This window comes from Schistocerca gregaria, chromosome X, assembly GCF_023897955.1.
Source record: "Schistocerca gregaria isolate iqSchGreg1 chromosome X, iqSchGreg1.2, whole genome shotgun sequence".
NCBI classification, from domain to species: Eukaryota; Metazoa; Arthropoda; class Insecta; order Orthoptera; family Acrididae; genus Schistocerca; species Schistocerca gregaria.
Genome location: NC_064931.1, coordinates 43,270,441 through 43,293,601, shown reverse-complemented (window position 1 = coordinate 43,293,601; position 23,161 = coordinate 43,270,441). Strand labels below are relative to the sequence as shown.

General features: G+C 43.3%; 1 protein-coding gene across 2 annotated transcripts in view; it reads left to right on the top strand.

Moving 5' to 3' along the window:
- Positions 1-18,726, top strand: part of LOC126298491 (homeobox protein SAX-1-like) — a 92,461-nt gene extending 73,735 nt beyond the window's left edge. Inside the window, exons 4-6 of one of the 2 annotated variants that reach the window (XM_049989827.1) lie at positions 1,651-1,679; positions 8,862-9,034; positions 17,311-18,726. In XM_049989827.1, the coding sequence (XP_049845784.1) occupies positions 1,651-1,679; positions 8,862-9,034; positions 17,311-17,503 (395 nt within the window). In that variant the 3' untranslated portion in view covers positions 17,504-18,726. Of the gene's footprint in view, positions 1-1,650; positions 1,680-8,673; positions 8,740-8,861; positions 9,035-17,310 lie in introns of those variants that run through there. The other variant, XR_007552613.1, reaches the window with a different exon arrangement.
- Positions 18,727-23,161: the final 4,435 nt, after the last annotated feature.

The window sequence follows — 23,161 nt, the reverse complement described above, 5'->3', positions numbered from 1 at the left end:
ATGGTGTAGACTATGATTACATGGAACGGCCTGGGTCTTCTATTCCAACTCTACTGATCATTGACTGGAAATGGTTATGTTCGACTACTTGGAGACCATATACAGCCATTCTACTACGGAATTCTTATAGATGACAACGCCCCATGTCATCGGGCCACAAATGTACCCAGTTTGTTTTAAGACCATTCTGGAAAATTCGAGCGGCTGATTTGACCACCCAGATCGCCCGACATAAATCTCATAGAACATTTATGATACATAAACGTTAAGTCAGTTCGTTCACCGGCAACAGTTTTGCATTTATTGACGGTTGTAAGGGCAGCGTCATCACTGAAGACAATTCCACTCCAGTCAATGCGATTCCAGGCAGTAGATTATAACAAGTCACTGATATTTTTCAGTGTCATTTATTCGTAATAACTAAGGAAATGTCACAAATGACGTCCTTTTTCTTCCACTCAAAATTCGGGTTATCGACTATGGCATAGTTCGGAAGATTCCAAAGAGTGTCGAACACTTTCGCAAGGTTTCCTTCCATGGCACTTTGGTAAAGCGCCTCGGCATATATTATGTTCGTTGCTATAGTTATATTTTTAATGATACTTACATATATGATACAGGGCGACAGACACACATTATTCAACATGTAAACGTCACTACAGATTTTCGGATTTAGGTTATGACATATTCGATGTGCCTGCATCATTGGCGATGAGTAGCGCAGGCGAATAGCGACATTCTGCATGACCTGCTGAAGTGTCAGATCATCGATGCTGTCGATGACCTCCTGAATGACTGTTTTCAAATGGTTCAAATGGCTCTGAGCACTATGAGACTTAACTTCTGAGGTCATCAGTCGCCGAGAACTTAGAACTAATAAAACCTAACAAACGTAAGGACATCACACACATCCATGCCCGAGGCAGTATTCGAACCTGCGACCGTAGCGGTCGCTCGGCTCCATACTGCAGCGCCTAGAACCGCACGGCCACTCCGGCCGGCCACTGTTTTCAACTCAGCACTGGTTTGGGGTTAATGCTGTACACCTTGTCTTTAATATAGCCCTACGGAAAGGAGTTGTTTTTGTTGAGATCCGGTGAATATGTCTGCAATCGAGGCCCATGCCAGTGGCCTCTGGATACACCAGAGCCAGAATGCGGTCCCCGAAGTGCTCCTCCAGGACATCAAATGCTCTGCTGCTTCGATGGGGTCGAGCTCCGTCTTGTATGAACCACATCTTGTCGAAATCAGGGTTACTTTGAATAATGGAGATGTAATCATCTTCCAAAACCTTCAGGTACCGTTCGGTTGTCACCGTGCCATCAAGAAATATCGCACCGATTATTTGGTGACTGGGCATTACACACGATACAGTCACCTGTAGAGGGTGAAGAGACTTCTCGATGGCGAAATGCGGATTCTCAGGCTTCCAAATGCGCCAGTTTTGCTTATTGACGAAGCCATCCAAATGAAAGCGGGCATCGTCGCTAAAACAAACCATACAGCGCATACTAATTCTCATCATGCCCGCGGCCAACCGCGCAGTTTGAATGTCCTAACGCGAACCGTTCAGGAGTTATGACGGTTTTATTTTATATTGTACACTACAGGCCATTAAAATTGCTACACCACGAAGATGACGTGCTACAGACGCGAAATTTAACAGACAGGAAGAAGATGCTGTGATATGCAAATGATTAGCTTTTCAGAGCATTCACACAAGGTTGGCGCCAGAGGGCACACCTACAAAGTGCTGACAGAAGGATAGTTTCCAACCGATGTCTCATACACAAACAGCAATTGACCGGCGTTGCCTGGTGAAACGTTGTTGTGATGCCTCGTGTTAGGAGGAGAAATGCGTACCATCACGTTTCCGACTTTGATAGAGGTCGGATTGTAGTAGCCTATCGCGATTGCGGTTTATCGTATCGTGACATTGCTGCTCGCGTTGGTCGAGATCCAATGACTGTTAGCAGAATATGGAATCGGTGGGTTCAGGAGGGTAATACGGAATGCCGTGCTGGATCCCAACGGCCTCGTATCACTAGCAGTCGAGATGACAGGCATCTTACCCGCATGACTGGATGGGACTTAACATCTGAGGTCATCAGTCCCCTAGAACTTAGAACTACTTAAACCTAACTAACCTAAGGACATCATGCACATCCATGCCCGAGGCAGGATTCGAACCTGCGACCGTAGCGGTCACGCGGTTCCAGACTGAAGCGCCTAGTACCACTCGGTCACACGGGCCGGCGCTCTACACTCCATTCGATCCCTGCGAAACCCTACAATTCAGCAGGATAATGCAGGACCGCATGTTGCAGGTCATGTACGGGCCTTTCTGGATACAGAAAATGTTCGACTGCTGCCCTGGCCAGCACATTCCCAGGTCTCTCACCAACTGAAAACGTCTGGTCAATGGTAGGCGAGCAACTGGCTCGTCAGAATACGTTAGTCACTACTCTCGATGAACTGTGGTATCGTGTTGAAGCTGCATGGGCAGCTGTATCTGTACACACCATCCAATCTCTGTTTGACTTAATGCCCAGGCGTATCGAGGCAGTTATTACGGCCAGAGGTGGTTGTTGTGGGTACTAATTTCGCAGGACCTATGCACCCAAACTGCGTGAAAATGTAATCACATGTAGGAGGTGCTAGTATAATATATTTGTCCGATGAATACCCGTTTATCATCTGCATTTCTTCTTGGTGTAGCAATTTTAATGGCCAGTAGTGTATAATAATTGGCACCCTGTATTTATTACTCAATAATGATAATTAACACTAATATTATGCACACATCGCTGAAATAAAAATGAAACAAGCATGCTATTATTCACCTAGATCTATTTCTCGATCAGAATCTTAATACACAGCATTGCTTTTATCTCAGTCTTAGTATATGCTAGTTTCTTACTTTTATGAAGTGAAAATTCATTCCCCTCTTTTATTTATTTCGATCTTTTTTATGGGACACACAGGTGTTGGACAAAAATATGGAAACATTACGAAAAACGCACGTTTTACCGTAAGTGCTGATACTAGCCACGCCTGCAGGTCGCGCTGTTGTTTGTGACCACTAACGTCGACTATACTGTGTGCTCAGCACATTCGTGATTATAACAGCGTTCTGTGTAGGTGTGAGTTCATTATGTCAAATCCAAGTTAACTGGTGGCTGCTTCTATAGCCGAGGGAGCGGAAGTGTTGAGAGGCAACGTATCGAAGATTTATACGGCAAAAAAAGAAAGTAGAAGAACATCATCCGCTAAGTCACAATGCGGACAAAAGGATGTGTTAAGGAATCCTGAAGGATGGTCATTGAACAGGATTGGGGCAAAAATAAGATGACGAGAGCTGCAAAAGTCACTCCAGAACTGAAGTTACACGTGGAAAAACCTGTCAGCACCAAAAGAACACGAAGACAGGTCCATAAGCAGGGAATTGCAGGGTCAGCTGGAGTTCCACAACCACTCATCAGAGATGCAAATGCCCTTAATAGGAAAACGTGGCGTCGAAGCCATAAAACCTGAGCTACGAAGCAGTGGAAGATATTCCTTTGGTCGTACGTTTCCAACTTGTGGTACAGCTTACGTCCCAAGAGTGAAACATGACGGGGACTTCGGTGATGATTTGGGCTGCCATATCGTGGGCTCTGTGACTGCTCTACGAGGTCGCTTTTATTTTTCTTACTTGAGGGTTATATGACCATTTTGGCAGATCAAGTCCATCCTTTGGTACAAATTGGATCCCCAAAGACGATGCTGTGGTCCAAGATGACACCGCTCCCGTTCACACAGCTCGCATCGTCCCGGACTGGTTTTGCGAGCAGTGGCCACCAGCTACCAGGTCTCGGTGTTATTGAGCCTCTGTAGTCTAATTTGGAGAGAAGTGTACGTGATCACCTCCATCGTCGTTACCTGCAACTTGCCACAATGTTGCAGGAGGATTGCTGTAAGATTCCCTTGAGAACCACAAAGAACCTGCATTTATACATTACGAGATGATTGTTTTAAATGCCATCTGGTTTCCCACACACTAATATGCATAGTAATGTGTTGTCATTGTAGTGTGTCCACAGTTTTGTACGCCTCTGTATTGTCATTGTCTCAAAGTCACACAACTCTTAATTAGACAAACAGAATTTGTTAAGGGATTAGCAAACATAAAAATAAAAAGTGAAGCAATGAAACTCTCTAGTTAAAGCTGCAGTGAAGGTAATAATATTAAGAATTTTCCTGTTTTTATAAATCTTCTGAATTCATAAGTGAAGGAAAAATTTGGCCGTAATTTGATAATAGGAAACATCTCATCATTTGCATTGGCTAATCTTAGAAAATTGTAGACAGCAAAAATCAGAGTGCGCTACATAATTCGTGAGTAGCCTTATCGGGCGTTTTCATATAATCTACAAAACGGGAGCATCACTCAGACATTTTTGATGTTTCTCGATTATTTGACAGAGAAACCGTGACCTTCCTCTGTGAAGCAAATTAGTTCGCAACATACGTCAAATCTGGCCAGGCTAATTACTTCATGGCGCAGCAACGCTGCGACCCGCTTTTCAGTTCATAATGAGCTCCAAATGTGCACTTAAATAAGCCACCGAAGCTTTCCGGCATATTCGCCCGAGCCGTCAAGCGTAGGAGGCAAGAGCGTTCATTTGCACAGAACAGAAATTAAGTGTGTAGTGTTGGCTCTTTTCATTTGCGGTTCTCGTCGGTGCTCGCCCGCTTCAATTTAAATCGAATGCGGCTGGAGTGGTTGTGTGCTGTGCCCCATTACATCGTTATGCGTGCCTTCTGCATATACTCAATGTCAACACGTTCCACCTTTATTTCCCTAAAGAACGACCGGCTTATGTCATCAAGCACGCCGTCTGCTATTCAATTCAGCACTGCTAACTTTAACGGAGTTCGTGCGTTCAAGCTGCTGCAACCCCGATTCCATTCGTAGCACCTCGAGTTATCACCAACGTAAAGACTGGGGGAGAAAGAGAGCGATTCTATCTCCGTGTGTACAGGAGAGTTAGGAAATCAGTGCCTTATTGTGATAACACTTCTTTGCAGATTAGACTGGTCATTAGTTCTACGGTTATCAGTACTTTCAGAGAGCTCGGAAGATTGTTCAAATGGCTCTGAGCACTATGGGACTTAACATCTGTGGTCATCAGTCCCCTAGAACTTAGAACTACTTAAACCTAACTAACCTAAGGACATCACACACATCCATGCCCGAGGCAGGATTCGAACCTGCGACCGTAGCAGTCACGCGGTTCCGAACTGAGCGCCTTAACCGCGAGACCACCGCGCCCGGCTTGGAAGATTGTCCTGAATAGGGAATATTTATTTCACAACAGATATGAAAATTGTTCTGCGTCACGTGTAGACGTCAGAAAAGTTTTGTGAAACTTTCCGAACATGAAGTAGCCCTAGACGCAGAAAGATTTTCTTGAAGTGTGACGTAGTTTATTTCACGCCAAACTGGAGGGGTTTTTGATCAGTTTATTTGCTCTGAAATTTTTGATGTAACCTCGAGCAGCAGAGTTGCATAAAAATGTAGAAATGCTATCAGTTTAATGACCACACTTATCTGAGAATATAAATTTAATGTTTCGGTGAACTATACAGCGAAAATTGCTAGTAATGTGTCTAGTAAAGCTGCTGAATAGGAGCACGTTTGATCTTGGGGTTCGCAGATTAAATAAGTTATGGAATTCTTCACGTACCATAAGCATTGTTCCTTTCTGTTGTATCTTTGTAATTTGCGATTTATCTTTCCTTCAAAAGTTATGTTTAATTTTAAGGCTCGAAACTGGAAGTATCCTAATTTCACAACATCCTCTGTGTCCGAATTAGTTCGCAGAGATGATATTACGTGCGTTTGTGGTGGTTAGTTGTCAGTCATGTTTTATCTTCCAATGGGGTTCTCAAATCTCATAATCTGTTTTTGAAGAACTAATAATTGTCAGAAAAGCAGACATTCTTTCACTGTATGTAATCTGAGTGCATCGTGCAGGGTGTTTCCGTAAAAGCGTGCAAAAATTTAACAGAACACAGATGATGCTCCACTGAACAATTTGAGGTAGGAAACCTGGGGTTGGAGAGATAAAATCGCAGCACTGTGTACTTTTTTATTTACATTAGTTACACTTAACTGCAAATACCATCATTGACACTGTGAGCATACCATTTGTACTGTATCTTACAAAGTGTGCTAAAACTGACGGCCATCAACCTCAATACAAGCATGAAATTGGCAAACAAGATTCTGACGCACCCTGACAAATATCCCGGGTGCGTTTCGAATCACACAACAGGCAGCTGCAATTCTAGGAACTAATTCCACTTGCCGGCCGCTGGCACAGCGCTGCTGCTACGGTCGCAGGTTCGAATCCTGCCTCGGGCATGGGTGTGTGTGATGTCCTTAGGTTTAAGTAGTTCTAAGTCTAGGGGACTGATGATCTCAGATGTTAAGTCCCATAGTGCTCAGAGCCATTTGAACCACTTAATTCCATCTCCGTATCCACTGGTGACTCATACACAAGTGACTTTAGATATCCCCAAAGGAAATAATCAAGGGGATTTATACCGAGCGAGGTGACGCAGTGGTTAGCACACTGGACTCGCATTCGTGACGGTTCAAATCCGCGTCGGACCATCCTGATTGATTTAGGTTTTCCGTGATTTCCCTAAATAGCTTCAGGTACACGCTGGAAGGTATTGTTAAGAGAGAGAAAGTAAAAACACGCACTCCTAAGGCTGCAACGTTCCTCACTTAAAATGGGCTATAATGTTATATCGCTTAAGCTCCCAACCTATCACTCATATGGAAGATAGCCCTGTTAATATTCCATTGTAAGAAATATATTTCAAGCGCATGACATACATCCTTCTTCCCATTTTCTCTAGGATAAAATATGCTATCGAATCGTAAAACGAAAAACATTTTTCTTAAAACATTTTCTCTGTGTGATACGAGTACAATATTGCTTTCCAGTGATGTATAGCGACCACTGTTCACATCCGATCACGGTTCAGAAATTATGCTATGCTTTCATCAACCCTATATATAAAATGACCGTTACTAATGGGGAAAGCCTCTTACAAGGAAACAGGTAAACGCATAGCAGCAGCGCCCGACATGCGAAAATTACAAGTCATTCTACTACTAGCTCTGTCAGGCAAATACATACACAGGGGGTTGCAGTACCTCACAAGCATCCATCGCTAACTTAGTTATGAAGCTAAAGTCTCGATTTTACACCGAACATGCCACAGGGGGGTTGCAGTACATCACATAAATCATAGTTTGTTTAGAGGAATGTGTCACGTTTCATCACAAATGAGATCGAAGTCATCTGATGCAGGAGACGTTTACAGTAGTATCGCAAGTACAGTGCTTTAAATCATATGCAGGACACGCAGCTGTATGCGAGTCGAACGCAGGCTATGTCACGTGACGGCAGATGCATTTAAGTTTATGGACGGACGGTTCTGTGTCTTCCTGAAAAGCGTCAAATACAGTAGTCAACTCGTGCATACACAGGGACCTCAATAGAAACTGGGAGGCGTAGTATAGTACAGTACTCGACTGTATCCAGTCACCAACACATTTGGAGAGCGTTTGTCCTGTTTTCTGTATGACTGTGTATATGCATGTGTCGCAAAAGACCCCCCGGACCGTACGCCAACATCGGTCAGGAAATAACGCGCGGCGGGTAGACACTCTAACACTAACTGTGTACGAAGCGCTTGGCCTCGGTTGCGGTTCAGACCGCCGGGGCTAGCATCCAAGGTTGGCGGTGAGTTAGGCTCGGATCCCAGCTCCTAGTGCTGACGGCGGGTCCACTGTTCGTCGATCCAGTAGCGATTTGCTGCCTGTCGAACAGATATGTATTTACTGTATCTAAAAATATTGGAGTATTGAGTGGAATACGGAGACAGCATTAAAGCTGGTAGTTTTATCGTGAACGGGAATGTTTATGGGGCCTACGAATTGTGATAGTAAAAACAAACTGGAAAGATTAGGCGCTCGGAGGGAAATAAGTCAGCTGTTAGAAAATAACGTGCACGATGTGAAAAAGAATGTGGATTCCTTATGCACATCGTTTTAGTGCAGGAACGGCTCTTCTAAAGGAGGGGTCATCTTTGGAAATTTTAGGGTTTACACAGTTCGATAAAAATTTGAAATCTGTAGCTCTCATTCGCAAAAAATTATGAAACAGCCCATATTCCAGTTCAGCTTTAAGGTGAAACGTTAATTTTGTCCCATCACTCTGCTGCCTACATTTTAAAAGAGAGGTCGTCCACCAGTGTCGTTTCTTCTTCTTTTTCTGATTATCAGTTTCTTGCAGTAAAATAAACCTGCGCATGTAACGAATAGTAAATCCTCTTCTTCCCTCATCGTATCGGCCGGTGAAATTGATACTGAAACGACGCTTTACGACAATAAGAAAAAGGAGCAGCCTCGACAAGTTATCTGCGCCAGCTGCGATTCCACGAGGCCGAATCTCTCGGTCCCGACCTATCGGTTTGGTGATAACGATAGGCCGAACACCAATGTTTTGTCGACCGACGGTCGTCCAAATCTGTCGACTGCCTTCGTCGAGCTAGCGCGTACTCGTATTTACGCGAACTGCTAGCGAATCCGGTGTGTGACTGTTTCAGCAGAAGAGTCGGAGGAGGATCGGGAGGCGGAGCACGCAGCCGACGCGAGCGCCAGCAGCGGCAGCGCGGGGGGCGGCGGCAACGATGGCGGCGTCGTGAGCGCGCTGGACGCCAAGGAGGAGGCGGCCGGGGGCGGCGGCGGCGGCGGCGGCGGCGGGGGCGGCGGGGGCGACGCGGGCCCGGGGGCGGCGGGCAAGGGCCGCAAGCCGCGCCGGCGCCGGACGGCGTTCACGCACGCGCAACTCGCCTACCTGGAGCGCAAGTTCCGCTGCCAGAAGTACCTCTCCGTGGCCGACCGCAGCGACGTGGCCGACGCGCTCAACCTGAGCGAGACGCAGGTCAAGACCTGGTACCAGAACCGCAGGTACCTGCATCCTCTTACTCGGCTCCCTCTGCACCAAACACCAAATGTAACGGGAGTTTTGTTTCTTTTTTTAAGAAAAAAGATTATTTACGCATCAGTATCACCTTTGTCCCTTTCAAAGTGATCCCCCTAAGATATAATATTCCCGTGCCAGCGCTTTTACAAATCTAGGAACTCATTCAGTGGTTCCGTTTTTATCTCGTCAACGGTGGTGAAACGACGTCCTTGCACTGTTTTCTTCGGCCTCGGGAATAAAAAGAAGGCACAGGGGGTTATGTCCGACGAATAGGGTGGCTCAGGCAACATAAAGGTTGTGTTTTCTGTCAAAAAATCGGGAAAAAGCGTCGAGGTGTTAGCGGCAGCATCATTGTGATGCAGTTTCCACAACTGGTTTTGCCACAGTTCTAGTCACTTTCTGCGGATTGTTTCACAGAAATGCTGCACGACTTCCAGGTAGTATTCATTATGGGCTGTAAAACCGTAAGACGGGAACTCGTGAAGCCATGTCCTATTGCAATCGAAGAAAACAGTGAGAAGTCCCTTCACGTGTGATCGAACTTGTCGAAGCTTTTTCGGTCGGGACGATTAGGCCTCCGTTTTGATGTCATATCCGTATATCCACGTTTCGTCACCTGTCATAACCTTTTTTTTTTAGAAGTTACGGATCGTTGTCCACTTCATTCAGCAATTCGTCAGCTACGTCTACACGACGCCGTTTATGGTAGAACTTCAACAATTTCGGAATAAACTTTGCTGCTACAATTTTCGTGCCCAAATCATCCGAAAAAATTTGCGTGACCTCAGCCAAAGGATATGCCGACGTCTTGAGCAACCTCTCTGACGCTCATTCGGCGATTTTCGAGATCCATTTTCTGTACTTCTACCATACTTTCGTCAGTAATTAATGTTTAATGTATGGGGGGGGGGGGGGCAGGGCGGTCGTGATCTACAACGTCTTCTCTACCCTCTTTGAAATGTTTATACCACTCGTAAACTTTTGTCTTACTCACAACAGATTCGCTAAGATCCATAGTCAACATTTCGAATGAATGTGGTGCTTCACTTTATTCCAATTTTCAAGTAAAATTTGATGCAAATTCTTTGATACATCATTTCGAAAGTATAAACCCGAAATATTTGGAAATTCCTTGTTACTTTTTTATGGCGCCTAGTACACTTAGGCGTACAGAAGTGACTACACCTACGTATGTACTCCGGAAAACACTTTACAGTAACTACTGGTCATTTGCTTTCCTACTCCGCTCGTTAACAGCGCGAGGAAAAAACACTATCTATTTGCTTCCGTATGAGCCCTGATTTCTCGTATCTTATCTTCGTGGTGGTGGCAGTAGAATTGTTCTGTAGTCAGCTTCAGATGCCGGTTCTCTAAATTTTCTCAGTTTTATTCCTCGAAAATAACATCGTCTTCCCTCCAGGGATAACTTTTTCGCTTCCCGAAGCATCTTCGTAACACTTGGGTGTTGTTTGCAACTTCTGGTAGCGAATCTAGTATCCCGCCTTTGAACTGTGTTGAATTATTCCTTTAATCCGACCTAGGGTGGATCCTCGAGCAATACTCAAGAATAGGTCGCACCAGCGTACTGTATGCGATCTGCTTTGCAGATAAACTACACTTGCCAAAATTCTTCCAGTAAACGGGAGTCGACTATTCGCCTTACCACCACAACCCTCACACTCTCTTTCCATTTCATACCCCTTTGCAACGTTACGCCCAGATATTTAAACGACGTGTGTGTATCAAGCAAGACGCTACTATTGCTGTATTCGAACATGATGGTTTTGTTTTTCCTACTCATCCGCATTAACTTACATTTTTCTACGTTTAGCGCTAGCTGTCATTCATCACGCCAACTGTAAATTTTGTCTAAATCATCTTGTATCCTCACACAGTGATCCAACTTTGACACCTTACCGCACTCCACAGCACCGTCAGCAAACGATTGCAGATGGCTGCCCACTCCGTGCGCTAACCGTTGACGATACCCTTGGCTCTCATGGACACTCGCCGTCGAGAACAATACACTTAATTCTATTACTTAAGAAGTCATCGTGTCACTCGCACATCGGGGAACATGTCCTATATTCTCGTACCTTCGTTATCAGTCAACAGTGGGGCAGCGCATCAAATACTTTCCGGAAACTTCTGCCTGTTACCCCTCATTCATAGTTCGCTCGCAGTAAATAAAGTAAGAAAATAGCTAACTGAGCTTCGCATGCTTTCTAAAACCGTGCTGATTCGGGGACACAATCTTCTCGGTCTTCAGAAAATTTATTATATTTGAAACGAGAAAGATAGCCGGCCGGGGTGGCCGAGCGGTTCTAGGCGCTACAGTCTGGAACCGCGCGACCGCTACGGTCGCAGGTTCGAATCCTGCCTCGGGCATGGGTGTGTGTGATGTCCTTAGGTTAGTTAGGTTTAAGTAGTTCTAACTTCTAGGGGACTGATGACCTTAGAAGTTGTCCCATAGTGCCCAGAGCCATTTGAACCATTTTGTTCAAAGATTCTTCAGAATACCGATGTTAGGGAGATTGTTCTGTAACTTAGTGGCTCGAAGAAAAGAAATACAGACAACTTTAATTTTATTAATTATTCTATTGGACTAGAGGTGTGGACAGTCCACACCTACAGAGAAGTGTCAGAACTGTATGGAAGCCAGCAGAAATTAATGATTCCTGTAATAGCGTGGACGTTTAGCTTACTTATCTAGCCATGTGTGTAGAGGACGGAAAATTGTGCCAATAAGGCATCGAAACGGGTAGCCAATAAAACAATTTTAAAATTACGGATGTCGGTATTTATTTTCTTCAAGTCTTTGACCAGCCGCAGTCCCTCTCCATTTATGCAAGATGGAACTACAGAAATGTAATTTTGTGAGTCCGTTCTTTCACCATTGTTACATACAGTAGTCACCTGCGCTTTTTTCCAGTCGCTTGGAACTTTGCACTGAGCTAGAGATTCGCGATAAATTCAAGCTAAGTAAGGGGCCAAAGCCATAGAGTATTCTTTACAAAACCGAACTGGGATTAAATTCGGACCTGCCGCCTACGTGCACTGATAACTCAAAAAACTACGACCACTTCCCACCGAGAGACGATACGCCACGTGGTGCCGCTACGGGCAGGTGGCGTGCTAAGAAAAGAATATAAGCGGGATAATTATGCCAACCCTACGGGACTCAAATGGACAAATTCATCTACATAAGCGACTTTGATAAAGGGCAATTTGTTGTTGCCTGGATCTTAAGAACGAGCATCCTGGGAATGGGGATGATGGTGGGCTGTTCGCACGATAGTGGTGTGAGCATATTTGGAAAGTGGTTGAAGGACGACGAAACTGTGAGTGGGCGACCACTACCACGCCTCATCGCAGAGGCCGCCCCGGTCTGTAAAGTACGGTAGGGCGCGATCTGACGGCAGGGAACGATTCCGGCGCGGGCACAGGTGCTCCGCAGCACATCGTTCAGCGGGCATCGTTAAAATGCCGCCTCGCAACAGGTGACCGCCTACATTTTCCCATGCTGACACAACGACCTCGTCAGTAGGCACAGTATCATCGGATCCGACCGTAGATGGAGGGAAAATTGGCTGATGAATCACGTTTCTTGTTACAGCAAGTCGATGCTCCAGGATTCAAACATGCAAACATGCGCTGTACCACAGACACAAGCCGGTCTGGGCACTATTATGCAATGGGGGACATTCACCAACGTTTCCATGCACCGGTGGTAGTAATCGAAGTCACCGTGACAGCTGCGCCCTACACGAGTGTTAATCCCTGCATGCTTCAGTTCCTTCCCGACGGCTATGGAATCTTCCAGAAGGATAACTATCATTATAACCTCTCATCCCTAACTTTCAGTCCACCTACCGCAATAGGCTTGTTGTTGTCCGCTCCTTCATTCTCCGTTGATAGGTACTGCCTCAGCCTGCAAAAGCAGCGTTCAAGGAAATTCGGTTAAATAGCTACCCAGCAAAGGTCGCATAACTCAGACTAGGAGGCAGCATCTGACAGTTCGTAAAAATATCGGGGGTTCGGGATTCTAAAGGGGCCTGCACACATTCACTATTTATTGACAACACTAGTTTGTCAAACCTTCAATATATTGAAGCGACCTCACACTATGAATAACACTGACAAAAATGGTCAGCTGAAACAATGATTTTACAAGGTTACGATGTCGAAGACCCAAAATATAGCGTGTGCTGCACTTACGTGAACTATAGCTTGCAAGCAACGGAAAACAACGAAAAAGAGGAAATGGGTCAGAGATTGGCTGAGAAAAAGGAGCCAGTGGTCACATGTTAACTTATTCACTGATATCACAATCACGGCCCCCAAAAGATTTTATATATTATACTCAGATGGTTCTGCATTAACGTCAAACATTTCTTTTGTACGCTTTGTGATAATTTGGTGAAATTGACACGCACTTCCCAGACCTCTTACTAGTCACTGCAGATATATGACGTATTTTTCGAAATGGGTGCATTTTCCAAAACTGCTAAGTGATACAACAATCTGTGCTATATTTTAAAAGTAATGCAGTAAGAAACGTCATAGTGAATCCTTCGTTAACCATTCTAAAGTGGAATATACAATGATTACCCTCGAATAGGCCTATTACAATTATTTTGTGTTAAAAGACTCATTAAAAATTGAATCTAAGGAGTGGTATACACAACGGCAAATTGGAAAAAAAGGAGGTTGCCGGCCGCGGTGGTCGCGCGGTTCTAGGCGCGCAGTCCGGAACCGTGCGACTGCTACGGTCGCAGGTTCGAATCCTGCCTCGGGAATGGATGTGTGTGATGTCCTTAGGTTAGTTAGGTTTAAGTAGTTCTAAGTTCTAGGGGACTGATGACCACAGCAGTTGAGTCCCATAGTGCTCAGAGCCATTTTTTTTAAATAATTAGTGCACACTAACGCCGCGTGTGCACAATCTGTCACAATTTGGATGGGGAATATTGTCAAACAGTCAATATTTGACCACAAACGTTCAGTATATATTGACAATACTGAGAATATTTTGAAGCCCATCAATACTGGTAATTAACATTTCTACGGTTGACAATACGTCAATACGCGCCCTCAGACGGTCAATATATTGACAATCTGACAGTATTACTGAATCTGTGAAGATCTCTTAAATAACTTGTTTGAAAATGTTGTAAAGTTCAACTTCTTAGGTTTTATTGCCTGCATAATATGTTGTAAACGGCTATCAACTCCACATTTACTATCAAAGTGTTATTGTTGTAGATTAGTCACTGTTTTTACGACAGGTTGTACACACTAAGGCAGCCAGAAGTTCACCAGCCCGACCCGTTCTATAGAGTTATTAACCCACAGCTGTTTGCGAGGTACTACATCAAGGCGTCTTATAAAGAAGTGCTCACCCAAATGTTCCGTGAGGTTCACGAAACACGTCACGTGGAGTCTGAAGTACGACCAGAAAATTCACACGCAAATAACTTCCAAACATAACCACATAAATGCCCAAACTGCCACAAAACGGTAGTCGGTACTTTTCTTTCTTCAGATTTTTTCTCAAGGATGGCCTCTTGTAAGGACTATCAGAGATCTCAACAGTAAATGATGTTGCTCTGCTTCTTTTTCCTTATTCTGTGGGAATATTTCTGAAATATCAATACCCATCTCCATATCTTTTTCTAGGGCAAAAACCATATTTCGTAGGTGTCATCGTGTGAAAAATTTGCAATGTTGAAAAATGTGACAACTTTATACTATTCTTATTTTTAATTACTAAACCACTTTTACTACTTCACTGGGGCTCAGTGAGATGCGCATCGAAAGCGTATTGCCATGCTGCCTCCAAAGTTGTAAGAAACTGTATTAGGGAGTTTGCTTACGCCAATGTTGGTGATTTGTCGAGCGAGAGAATAAGAAACAAGATGGAAACAAGTATTGAATTAACATTTGTTATAGCTTGGGTGGAGACCTGAAATACAGGATACTTTGACTAATCGCGTAGAAACCACGAACAATGCGTTCATAATGACGGCACGAACGAGGAAGCTCAGGCGTAAAAACCCCGCACACAGAAGAAAGAAATCGTCTTCCGTGATTTTACGTACTTGCATCCGCGACATGAACGCTTCCCGTCGTGACAGTTCGTATGTGAACCCTGCAGCCATGTTCAGGGCGAGTCGGTGACTGCGTTCGGTGTATCCCAGCGGGCATATTCATTCGCTGCCGTGGTAAAAGCTCGTGATTCAAAGCTATACTACGAAGTATGTTGTTCATGCGTCGCAGAAACAGTCGGATAAATAACTCAAACCAAAGGCAAAGCCGAGATGAGAACTGTCAGTCAAGTAGCCAGGCGACTGGCATTTGAGGTGTGTCAAGCGGTTGCCTGCCTGCAGGCGCTTAGGGCTACTTCGCAGTAGGACTCTGGTATGTTTCAAAATATAGGGAGTCCGATATATCGATATTTAACATAATTTCGTCATTGGCTTTCATATATCGAGAAAAATTATCGACATATCAACCATTGATGGCAAAAGGGTCTACGTACCGGCCCATAAAAATATCGACTTCAACTTGTAAATATACTGCCGGTTTTAGAATTGTAAATTTAAGTATTGATTTATTGCTATATATCCTGTAATCGACAAACTAGCAGCCTGCCTATTCCCCTTAGAGCAAGAATTGAAAGGAAAAATAAGTACGTTCACCACTGTGCTAACAATGGTAACTGCATATAAGTGGCACAATAAAAGGTGTCCGATGGCTCACTCACATATCGGATTTGTCCGGAAAACTTCGTGTCCACTTCCCCGGTTTTTCATTTCTGCGAACGCCAGCGCCCGAGGCGCTGTAGTGACAAAATTGCACGGTGAAGCTAAACGTTGCAGTAGCTGTTGGCAGCGACAAGCGCCGATTACATCTCTGGACACTGCAAAGACCAGTTTTGTTATTTAGATTTTTGTTCAACATTTTCAGCAGTTGTTTTTGAAGACTGCCGATGTGAAGAAATAGTACGTTAATTGAGTAAAATGATGATTTGGGAAGTCATAACGTGGTATTCCATGGGCCCCATAGTTCCTCTGCAAAATCGCATTATTGTCAAGGATGACGTGATCGCTTTAACTGATCAGGTCCATCCAATCGTACAATGCGATGATGTGTTCCAAGCCGACGGGGTGCTTCTCACAGAGTTTGCGTCTTCCAGGACTGGATTTGTTCTAGGTGCTACAGTCTGGAACCGCGCGACCGCTACGGTCGCAGGTTCGAATCCTGCCTCGGGCATGGATGTGTGTGATGTCCTTAGGTTAGTTAGGTTGCATTAGTTGTAAGTTCTAGGGGACTGATGACCTCAGAAGTTAAGTCCCAGAGTGCTCAGAGCCATTTGAGCCATTTGACTGTTAGCATTGACCCCTCTACGCAAGCGCCACTGCTCTCGGTCCTCGAGTGAAGGTCATCATCCGCTGCATTGTCCACGGTGACAGACAATGCCTGAAATTTTGTATTCTCTGCACACTCTTGACGCTGTAGATTTCGGAATATAGAATTCCAAAAAATGGTTCAAATGGCTCTGAGCACTATGGGACTTAACAGCTGTGGTCATCAGTCCCCTAGAACTTAGAACTACTTAAACCTAACTAACCTAAGGACATCACACACATCCATGCCCGAGGCAGGATTCGAACCTGCGACCGTAGCAGTCGCACGGTTCCGGACTGCGCGCCTAGAACCGTGAGACCTATAGAATTCCCTAACGATTTGTGAAATGGAATGTACCATTGGTTTAGCTCCAACTACCAATGCGTTCTGAGTCTTATTTTTTCCCGTCATGTGACCTTAACTGCGTCGGGAACCTTTTCACACGAATCACCTAGGTACAAATGACAACTCCACTACTGCCCTTTTATATCTCGTGTATGCAATACTAACGCCATCTGCAGATGTGCACATCGCTACATCGCTATTCCGTGACTTCGTCGCCTTAGTTTAGTACCAGGACAGATGGTCGTAGGTCGGTTTAGCGCCACAGGTGGTTCCTGTAAGTCTGCAGATGTGTTGTTTCGTATAGATACGCTGAGCTTCGTTTCTTCACGGTTAGCTTTGAATGCAAGGAAACGATCCATTGTCACTGTAGTGACTGGGGTTTATTCGACCGAGGTTTGGCCTTGTCCTCATTAAGTGGCATAGCAGTTTGGTCGAAGTAAACTGTTGATGATACAAGCGTTATTTCATCTATGGTCAGTAGCGATGATAGCTCGGGTGTGTGTTGCAGGACTAAGTGGAAGCGGCAAAACCAGCTGCGGCTGGAGCAGCTGCGGCAGCAGGCATCGGTGGAGAAGGAGCTGCTGTCTGCGCATGCGCCCGCAGAGCCGGCAGCCTGCTGCCCCTACCAGCCGCCCGCCTTCCTCACCACGGCCGCCGCCATCTTCCGCAACGTCACCTACGTGCACGGCTGCCAACTGTAGCGCGACCACGTCTCACGGAACTAGTTTCTCTCCGAGGAGCGGCCGCTAACCAAACATCATCTCCGAGGAGTGCCACTTGCGTGTGACTGGTGCCACGTGTTGCGTCGCGAGATAACTGAGGACAATTTACGCTTCGCGCGAAATGCAGCAATCTGGGTGTGTATACCCTACGAGTCTGATCCCGACACCGAGCGTCGCTGCATACGAATCGAAGAGAGTCTACACAACACAACAGCTCTTCGTTGCGTGAAGTTGGACTTCACGTGACTGCAACTTCTGCTAAGCTGAGGAATGTTTCCCTCGTACAGAAAAGCCAATCCCTTCATGCGGGAGAATACAAATATTTAGGTGCAGATGTCCTTACGGTGCAGAGTTTACGGCCACAAACAAGTCAGTTCAGTTATTCCGTGTAACGTTAGCTGACGAAATTAAAAACTGAAAAAAGTAAGTGAAAAAATGGTTTCATGTCGAACGAGGGAAGCAACGATTGACATTGGAGCTCTTTGCCTTGCGTTATTGTTGTAGTTCGGATTCTAGACTGATCGTAGTTACCAACAAAAAGGGATAAAAAAAGTCGTGTGACTAGGGCCTCGTCGGGAAGACAGTTCGCAAGTCTTTCGATTTGACGCCACTTCGGCGACTTGCGCGTCGAACACGAGAGATGAAGAAGAATGAATGGCAACGAAACAACAAAAACTTCAATTTGCTATTTATTAAGAAACAAACACTGCGTTTGTCTCTTTATTTTCCAAATATGAACAAATATCAGTTATCTCAATTAGGTGCCAGACTTTCAGTTTAAATATAATCTCTCAGGACGTTTTCACAGCAGCAAAATATTAAGATTGCAAACAGTAAAATAATCTTTTGAGTTACTAAGGTGGTTAGCCAGTGTAGGCATGTAGATTAAATAACATGTATTGGGAAATCTGTGGGCGCTCACACTAGAGACAGTGTGCTGAAAAACGTTTCTTTCTTAAAACTACAATCTTACATTATACACAATTATTTTACATGCCTTCTCGTGAGTGAACAGAAACGAAACTCAGACAAATAACAAAATTTATGTCATAATTCGGCTGCCACCACAAATGTGAGGTTTTCCAGGGATTCAATAAGTTTGAAACGAGACATATCTCCTTAAACTACGCTTTTCCCAACTTTTCTATTGTAGCGAGCGCTGACAAGAAAACATCGACTGACGATTTCATGTCTCTGGCTGTCGTGCGGTTCAACAGGCAACATACTGTAACTATATTGTGCGTTTGGGTGCACCAGCTGTAATGTGAATACGAAAGACGATCTAACAGGATTAAACACCGCGACTACTTAAAGGTAAAATTTATATTTTATTTCAAGTCACTTAACTGTTTCGGACAATCGTACATTTCCAATTACAGAAACACATAGGAGTATGCGTACGGGAACGTCGTACAATGTTTATGGCATGAAGAATACGCTTGAACACATTACTACAAATATCTGGTTTTTAGAGAGCGGTTGTGGCTTACAGCCGTGCCTTGGTCTTTAACTCTGTGGGGCCTGCTTCAACTGAATGTCTAGTACCTTCTTAGGGAAAAAAGTAACTATCTCAACGTAAAGAAAATAAGTGTCCAATTCCCCCTAAAAGCGGCTACAAGATTTTTTTTGACAGTTTTGAAGACAACTTTCAGAAATAACTGAAACGATTTCACCAATGTGCATGAGCTACATTTTTTCCGTACAAAGATACTCAATGCGTTTCTCCGTGCACATTTTGCAGATTTCAAGTCTCTAATGAAGTCGACGTCGACGTAACATGTCCATTTCCTTTTGGCGAAGGCATTATTAAACACATTTTCCCCTTTATTGTTGCTTTATCCCCACGCCCCTTATGGGTGGTACAATCAAGCCGTTTTTCAGCCAAAGGACTGATAGCATTCACAAACGCGAAAAACAATAAAATAAAACGGCCGTCCCGACTTCCGCTATGAGAGGTATTCTGCGTCTGCAAACTGTCCATACCATCACAAAATAGAGTTCAACTAGATTGTACCTTCGTCCAATATCTTTAAGCATTGTAGTTGCACTATAGTAATAGAGCAATGCAAATGAAATTTGTGTACAACGTAAGCTTTCTAAATGCCAGGCGCTATCTTTGCTAACTGATTACTGCTGCACTCTGATGGAAGAAAGCGGAAAAGAGTTACAACAAAGAAAGTTTTATAAGTTTCTCTATAATGGAAAATGACTATATAATATTGTCAAAAATATATTTGCAGTACAATGGAAAAACTGCTCCAGTCATTTGTAATACTCTCGCATTTAAGGCAATTGGAATCTTAGAGATACTGTGTGCTGCTTCTATTTGTAGACAGTTTACACACGTCATGGACTACAGGTCAAAATTCTCATGACCCAGTGTGGTACAACTAACTGTTAAGTGCACTATCCTAAAAGCTTCTTCCATGTTATTAGAAATTGCGTTTCCAAGCCAGCCTTCCACATAACAAGAGATCTGAATAACCTCATTCCTTGTGCGTCAGTAATTAATGTGATGCGCTTATTAAGGACTTCGCCCAACTATTTCCATCACTTTCGTCATATAGACAAAATGCGCTCCAAATATTTGAACGTATATGTTAAATATAACTTTCTACACTTCACTATCCTTTAGAGCTCAAAGAAACATACCTTTTCTCGTTCTATAAACACAGACATTATGTACTTTTTGTACATTATGTACTTTCACCTATTTCTTAATGAGATGAAGTACTCCAAATGGTTGTCAGAAACATGAAACTATTCTGTTGTGCACCGATTTACAAATACGGAAGAAACACTGTAATGTAGGGGATCATGTTCCTGGAAATGACAAGAAGTGTACCCTGGACTATTCCATGCGCGTTGCATGAGAGCGGAATTTGTAAGGAAATCCATACTTGGTCAATAGCACTACTACTCCCATCCTCCGCAAGACGTAAAAGACAAATAGTACGACTTGCTTCCAATGTATCCTAACGTCAATTAATATGACACTTGCCTTTCAAGGGTGAAAGACTTATCCTTTTATATTATTGTATTGCGTCGAGTTCACATAGCTGATTAGTTGAACCACCATAACTTGATATAATCCTGACATGTGGTAAAGCACTGCACGAACACATGCTAGGCAATCGAAGACGTCGAAAACTGATAGGAAGGTTGTTCATGTGATATCAACAAGACGTGCAATAAGTAGTGTAAGGTCAGACACAATAAAAGGGGATAGTCACACTATTCAAAATTAAAATTTATTGAAAAAGAATTTAACTCTCTTATGAGTCGAAAATAGAAATATACCCTGATCTCCAAATTTGTAAACATGTGATGTAGATATGCAGAATACGTTTAACCATTACAAATAATAATATATAATGTCTGTAGATTTCCTGAATTGAATATTGGTTCTGAACCTTTCACTGTGAGTGAAACACATTCATTTATTTGTGTATGTATCTGTTAGCAGCAGAACTGAACTCAGTATGCGATTTGAAACATTTAACATTTATGACAATTGTGACAGTAGACTGGACTACTGATATAAGTATTAACACCATCTGCGATGTCTAAAACATAAAATATATACAATAGTCGTAACTGAATAGGCCATGTGATAAATGCAGAAGCCAAATTCTTACTTTCTCATGATTTCCCAAAGATCTAAAATCCAACGAAAAACATTTCGTGCGGAGAACAACCTAACTGTATCAGATAGTGTACAGAAGCACGTTAATCAAAGACTTTATTTTTTATGTATGGTAAGAACGCTACCTGTAAAAATGAACGGCAAACAGAAAATGGCAGAGCCTTAATATAAGCAGTTAGTAAGCATGTTAACGTATCTGTGCGTCCTGTTTCCATTTAGATTCTGTCTTTGTAAAAAAAAAAAAAAAAATGTATATAACTGTTTCGTATTGTAACCTCTTGAAAGTAGAATGTGAATAGTTTCAAGACTTAACAACACAGTATTGTATATTTTCAAGAAGTGCACTGAAACAATATTCCAAAGACTTTTACATGTAACAGTGATCTCAATGGCTAGTCTCCATTAAAAGTAATTATTGTACTGTTTTCCATATGAATTGTACAGAGCATATGAAAGTAATTTATTTGTTACTGTTATCATAAAGTACTAAGTTATTACACAATTTGAGAATACCTGCACACTATTACTATAAACTAGTAGGTTCCTTGAATTAAAAAAAATATTTTGACGTTATGTAGAGTATATGATATCTAGTGATAGTAATCCCACCATTTTCTTTAAAAAAATATGTAAGACGAGTAGATTTTCTAGCAACTGAAAATTAATTAGTAACAAAACTGTTACTGTGTGTTAGCAAATAATTTTCAGTTCTAAACCTATTCGACGAGAAATTGTCTTCATTCATCACAAATGAAGTTCCTAGAACTGACACACAATGCTGGAAAGACTAAACGTGAAATGAGCAAGACCAGAAGAAATCATTGACACTGACATGCTGTTGCAAATTCTTAAATTTGTTTATTAAATGTTGCAGAAGAAAATCTTTTTATGAAATTGGTATTATCGAATATAAATTCGTACAATGCTTCCTGCACCAGTGAACAAACAGAAATGATACGGTTTTCTGTCTGAGCGTTTTGATGTGCCTAAGTTACTGAGGCGTGTACCGAGTCGAGCCTGTTGTTACCATTGGGCCATCACAGATTTCTTCCATCTTCACTCGCCACCTGAGGTAGTCTTCCAGCTCGAGAGACTCTAAACCAAAATCTTTGTTCTTTATTTCGTTGACAGCGAGGTCGTGCTAGGCAGAGCAGTGGCCTAGTCCGACAAAGAGGAGGAAGGAAGCAGCTATGGCATCCCGGCAATCGCGTCAAGTGATGGAGGGCTGGACACAATTAGAAATCTTCCCTCTCCAATGTCCCATTCTTCCTCCAACTAACTTCTCACGGGAACTGGTGTATCCACTGTGGCAAGGCCGTTGCCCAGTATATATATATATATATATATATATATATATATATATATATATATATATATATATATATATATTTCTGACTTGTTGAAAAGGTCTCTGGAACCATATAATTTCATTTGATTGAAGTGCCTGTGCCTGGACTTCAGGCAGCAACAGGAGACACAGGTTCAAATCCCAGCTTTGGTGCAAATTTTCATTCATCTCTTTAGCCTGCATATATACAATGTAGATGTTTGAGACTTGAAAAGCTGTCTAGAACCATATAGTTTCATTTCCGATTCAAGTGCAGTCTATTAGATGAGGATTCAACAGACACTGATGAGCCAAAAAATTGTGACCACTGCACACTGCCAGACTGAATGCCTCCTCGTGGCATCAAGAACTTTTGACACAGTAAGGTACTGGTGCAGAACGAATCAGAAATCATTCCAGCGATAACATGAGCTGCTAATAGGGGAATCTACTGACATAAGTGACTATGACAAAGGGCAGATCAGTATGGTCTGGCACCTGGGAACGAGCATCTCGGAAATGACGAACCTGGTCGTCTGTTGGGTGTGCTACTGTCATAAACACATCTATGGAATTCGTTGAAGGATGGTGAAAGCACATATAGGTGTTGAATGTCTGTATGTGGTACACAACTCAGAAATAAGCCAGTTTGAATCTTGATTGT